This window comes from Antechinus flavipes, chromosome 1, assembly GCF_016432865.1.
Source record: "Antechinus flavipes isolate AdamAnt ecotype Samford, QLD, Australia chromosome 1, AdamAnt_v2, whole genome shotgun sequence".
Classification (NCBI taxonomy): domain Eukaryota; kingdom Metazoa; phylum Chordata; class Mammalia; order Dasyuromorphia; family Dasyuridae; genus Antechinus; species Antechinus flavipes.
Window position 1 is genome coordinate 85,588,963 of NC_067398.1, and position 6,076 is coordinate 85,595,038.

General features: G+C 39.2%; 1 protein-coding gene across 1 annotated transcript; it reads right to left on the reverse strand.

The window, feature by feature from the left end:
* Nucleotides 1-786: 786 nt before the first annotated feature.
* Nucleotides 787-5,150, reverse strand: MRPL50 (mitochondrial ribosomal protein L50). The gene is given in 3 exon segments (XM_051986738.1): nucleotides 787-1,455; nucleotides 4,925-4,997; nucleotides 5,000-5,150. Coding segments are annotated over 3 exon segments (600 nt in total). The 5' UTR covers nucleotides 5,136-5,150; the 3' UTR covers nucleotides 787-1,064.
* Between the last annotated feature and the right edge of the window lie 926 nt (nucleotides 5,151-6,076).

Genomic DNA, 6,076 nt, shown 5'->3' on the forward strand with positions numbered 1-6,076 from the left:
GTAAAATACTGAAATATCAAATAATGAAAGAAGTATTTAGAGCTTGTATGAATTGCCAAGTATTACAATTTATATTTTGTTTACAAAAAAAAAACTGAGTAAAGACAAAGTTGACTTGTATTCTTTAACAAATTAAAAGTTTGCAAAGTGCTTTACAATTATTTCATTTTATCTTTACAACCCTGGGGGATAGATACTCTTATTCCCATTTTTCAAATGTAAAAATGCTGAGGTAGATAAAAGTTAGATGATTTGCTCAGGGTCAAAACAACTAGTTTGTGTCTGAAATCAGAGGTATGTTTTTTGTTTTTTTGTGTTTTTAATGATATTTATATAGCATTTGCTATATGCCAGACACTGTTAAATGCTTTACAATTATTATCTCATTTGACCCTCAAAACAGACCTGAGGGATAGGTACTATTATAAACCCCATTTTTACAGATGAGAAAACTTAGATGAACAGAGATTAAATGACTTGATCATGGTCACACAGCTTGTGAGTATGCCCAGATTTGAACTCAAGTATTTGTGATTCCAGGCACAGAATTATGTTTCAGAGCGGAGGGGCTGATTTTGCTCTAAATTGAACACTAATTTAGATTGCCCAATAAATATTTTCTTGCACCCACAGAGATAAAATTAGTATTTTACTAATTTTAAGAAATACTAATACTAATTTTAAGAAAATGTAGAGAAAAATTATAACTAAAATTATTGTCTCAAAGCAGGCAAATTTCTAGCAATTCCTATCTCTCTGAGAATAGAAAGACATAATTCAAATTAGTTCAATTCAACAAATATTTATTATAGAAACATACTCTGATGAGAGCATAAATTATCTCATTTGGATCAACAGAAGAAAAAACTTCTCTAGCAGGAAAGAAAACACAAATCCCTGTCTTTCCCTTTTCTTAACACACGAGGTCACTGGTGAATCAAAAATATAGTCTTGCTGGGAACAAAAGTTCTAGCAGAACAATTCTACATGATGGTAAGTTTTTTAAAAGTGGATGAGAAATCTCTCTCCTTTAGGACAAAAATAAAATTCAAGTTCAATTTGCCTCAGTAATCCCAGGTGATTTTCAAGTTAGAAGGCAGCTGTCTGGAGCTAATCTCATCAAATTTAGTTCCATCCTGTACAGGTATGCTATAGAAATGAACAACATCCTTGACAATGCGCATTTTATGAAGCCTAGAGTTGGGTACCGCATGGCCAAATTCTTCGGCCAACTGTGCCAAAAGCATAAACTTCAGCTGACTCTTTTCCAGGCTGGTTTCTTGCCAGTCATTATTAACATGTGTATTAAAAACTCCTCTAACATGAGATTCTACACGACTCTGGAGATCCTTGGGAGGAATGTACTTTCGACTGCGTGGTGGTGGACATTCCAGAATAGGCTCTTCTTTAATCTCTACTGTCTCCTCAGGAACCTTTACTTCTTCCTTATTCTTTCTAAAAGAAGAAATAAGAACAATGATATTAATCATCATCATTCCTATTAGTAACAGTTCTATGATTAAAAAGCAATTTTAATACCTAGAATATGGCATTACTGAAATTACTAAGACATAAATGATTTTTTTTTTAACCTAACTCCATTTATTGAGGAAGAAGCTGAAGGTTAGATTTGATAAAATGACTTATACTTAAGAATATGATACTCTGAGGAAGTACAGAGAGGCAATTTAGCCATTCATTTTACATATAAGTGAGTGCCTAAAACCAAGTCCTCAGATTCTCAGCTGCCTGATTGGCAATTTTCAAAATGTTTCAGTTACTATGTTGTCTCAATAGCTAAATTGAGCATGGTATTCTTCTAACTGCATATGGAGAAAACTGATTTTTGAAAATACAAAAACTCAATTCAACAACAAATAAAAAATGTCAAGCAGCTAATTGTATAAATTCATTGTGACTGGTACTGGAAATTAAAATTATCTTCAAGAAGTTTGGATTCTAGTAGGGTGATGTGGTACAACTCTTGGGAAGGCCGTAGCAATAATCCTAAAATCACCTGGCCTTGGGAATGATGTTGTTACAAATGATATATTTCTCCTCCTAGGCTATCCTGCTCCAGTTCTCTGTAAGACCAGGATGCTAAGGTCACAAGTATTGCTGGCTGTCAGAAAAACAGCCTATGGATCAGTAATAAGTAATGAGCAACAATAATGAGGTGACATTAAAGTTGACAGAGATACAAAATTGGGTGTTTGCCACTTGACCTAGTGAAGTTTCAGGACTAAAAACACACCTCAGGAAGGTCTCCCCCATCTTAACAACTCCCTCCCCGTCCCCCATCCCAGTTCTATCCAGAGAACCATGGGTACTGCACCTATACACAAAGTCAGAATCAGAATACTCAACTCAACCTCTAAGCCATAAAATTAGTATATTAGTGATATGAAGCATCTGGTCTCTAACTTTTCCCTATAAATTTATCTTCCTGTCCCTGGTTCTTTGCTAACTTCTTTTAGAACTTAGTCCCCTTTAATTGGCATTACAATTATAATAAACTTTGTCCCTTGATTTGGAGATAGATCTGAGCCTGCAAATTTTTTTGAGATACCTTGCGACAACAGTCTGGAAGCCTAACTTTTTTTTTTTTTTAAATACTAGCCTTTTATTTTCCAAATACATGCAAAGAGCTTTCAACATTCACACTTGAAAAACCTTGTGTTCCAAATTTTTCTCCCTCCCTTCCCCTCATCTCCCTCCCAAGTAATCCAATGTATGTTAAACATGTGCAATTCTTCTACACATATTTCGACATTTATCATGCTGCACAAGAAAAATCAGAACAAAAAGGGGAAAAAAAGCAAGTAAACAACAACAAATGTGAAAACACTATGTTGTAATCCACCCTTAGTCCCCATAGTCCTCTTTCTGGATATAGATGTCTCTCTCCATCACGCCTATTGTAATTGACTTGAATCACCTCATTATTAAAAACAGCCAAGTCCATCACAGTTGATCATCCCATAATCTTGCTGTTGCTATGCGCAATGATCCTAGTTCTGCTCATTTCACTTAGCATCAGTTTATATATGTCTCTTCAGGCCTCTCTGAAATAATCCTGCTGATCATTTCTTATAGAACACTTATATACTATAACTTATTCAACCATTCCCCAACCAGTTTCCAGTGGAACCCCAAAATTTTGGGAGTCCCCCAAATCCCAACAAGGGGAAGGAGACACATGCATACAACTATGAGTCTCCATATGATTAAGTGTATGAAATGAAAAAAAGTAGTAAGAAAGAAGTGGTGACAATTAAACAGCAATGATAAAAGGAAGAATTTATGGAAAGAGATGGCACCTGAGCTGAGCCTTGAAGAAAGATGCTTTCAAAGGTGGAGATGTGGAGGGATCCATTCCAGGAAAGGTGAGTGGGTGAAGATACACTAAGAGAGGGAGAGCTAGAGGAGGGACAGGACAAAGAATTGTCCAGTTTAACTGAGGATTAGAATGTGCAAAGGGAAAGAATGAAAGAGCATGGGGGGTTCTCAAACTTTTTAAATAGGGGACCAGTTCACTGTCCCTCAGACTTTTGGAGGGCGGACTATAGTAAAAACAAAAACTTTGTTTTGTGGGCCTTTAAATAAAGAAACTTCAAGCCCTGGGCAGGATAGTCTAGGGGGAGATGAGAGCAGCTGGAATCTTAATGGAAGGGATGGCTCCAGAGTTGGGCTCAAAGGAAGAAAAGAATTTTAACGGGTAAGCATGAGGAGAGAATTATTTCAGGCAAGGAGGATGACCTGTGTAAACGTGCAAAACAGAAAAGAGCAGGATTAATTTTGGGGGAAAGCTGGTAGTTCAATTTCTCTGGGATGCAAAGAGAAAGATAGGAGCAGTGGAATAGAGATGGAAAGTAGATTGGAGCAGCAGGGTGGAAGGCAACTGTCAGGCTGAGGAGTTGACGTTTTATCCTTTAGTCATTAGGGAATTACTGAGGAGATTAACAAGGGAAGGATGTGATTAGTAATAGATGAATGATTGTCCTTTTGAGCTGTTAAAAGCTCCCCCCATTTCAGCTGCTGCCACTTAGTTTGAGGCCTTCCTTCACCTTCCTGCCTCCATACCATCCTTCTGATTGTTACCAGAGTGACCTTTTTAATAAACAATTCTGACTTTCTCTCTCCTGCTTAACTTTTGGTGACTCCCCCTTTGTCATAAGCTTAGTGCCTGCCCCCTTCCCCACTCCCGTCTGGCTCTATCCTTCTTTTTATGCTCTTTCATTCTTTCCCTTTGCACACTAACCCTCAGTTAAACTGGACAATTCTTTGTCCCTTCCCTCTGATACTTACTCCGGACTAGTCTCGAAGTGTTTATGTAAATATTACTATTTTTTATTGTTTTGTATTATTCGTATTCGTATTGAGAAAACACATGACCACCTAAAGCTTTCTAGGAAGGAGGGATGGCCTTTTATCGTTTCCTGTGGGACTCACACAAATTGAGACCCCTGTAACCATCTATTAGACCATCAAAGTTCTCGAGGACAAAGATTCTGCATTTTTAAACGCTTCATCCCCCCCAGGATTGATATATAAAAATGCTTTAAAAATCTTTGCTACACAGAATACCTTTGGCATGTTATAGCTTCCTTACAACTCCAAAAGATGACAGATTATGGATTTAGAGCTAAAAGAATTCAGAGGTCCCTAAAAATCTGAGTCGAACATAGATAAGGAAACGAAACAGGCTGAGTAAGAAAAGTAACCCAACTATTACAAAACGACTTGCAGAAATAGGCCCTTGGAGATCACCTCAGCCCAAACCCTCATTTTACAGATGAACAGAGGCCCAGAGAAAGGAAGCGATTTTGACCGAAGGTCACACAGCATGAATTTCGAATCTCTCCCTTTTACGCCCCTCTTGGCCCGAGTCGGGTTTCCAGAACCCTCCGCTGTCGGCTTTTACCTCGTCAGGCCCCACAGGGCCCGGCATGGGGTCCTCAAGACTGTCCCGGCGAGTCGCCTGCAAGACGAACGGATCCTATGGTGGCCGCCATGACAGCCAAGACGCGTGAAGTGGAAGAGCAAGCCCCGCCCCCGTCACGCACCGCCCCAGAGCCCAACTGTATAACGGAAAGTGTAATCTTAAGAGCAAGTGAGTGGGAATGTCGGGGCATGGCGGGAGTTGTAGTCCAGGACTAAACACGTCAAAAGCACGTGATGCTCCGTGGCCAATCAATGTTCCCGGGTCCGGGGCGCACAATCCCGGGGGGGATGGGATAGAGGTTCTCTACTGGGTCTATTAAATTTCTGCCTTTTTCTGGAGAGACGTAAAGCGTTCTCTCTTCTTCCCCAGGAGGAGGAATCAGGATGAAGCGTTCCGAGTGGGAGGGATAGAAGCTACGTTTAAGCCTCTCAGAGACCTTTTTCACGAGTAAACAGAAGGGGAAGTAAAGAGCTGAGGTTTAGCGTAGGGCCTACGTCACCCAGAGAGAAAGTAGCAGGGCCGAGCCACCTGATCCAGCTTCCCATCTCTTTCCGCGGTACCATAGAGTGCCGGAGGCTAAAGGAAAGAACTTTCCTCTTCTGGTTTGACACTAGTTGTGTAACTATGGGAAAGTTCTTAACTCTGCCTCAGTTTCCTTCTTTGTAAAATGAGCTGGAAAAGGAAATGGCAAGCCAGTCCATCTCCACCAAGAAAATCCCAGTCACCAAGAGACACGAATTAATGTGCCTATCTTTCCTCTTGACGAGTGATAGATCTCATTTCATCTACAGATCTGTAAAGTTTCAAAAGCTCTTTCCTTTTGTGTGAGAAATTGGACTCAGAGAGATTACTCATATAACAAGTGCCAGATTATTCGAACCCAGATTTCCTAATTTGAAGTCCATTGCTGTCTTGAGAATACCAAGCTTCAGTTGTTATTTTTCTACCTACTCAAAGACTCCTTTGTGTTTGCCCTTATGTACAGCTTATGCAACGCTCAAGCAGTAGAAGTGCAGTGTGATGACTATTAAAATTAATTCTTTGAAATAAAAAGCTATCTATGATTTAATTTGTAAAGCTAATATTTGCATATCAGATCAAGTTATTTAACTCAGATATTAGAGACCAAGA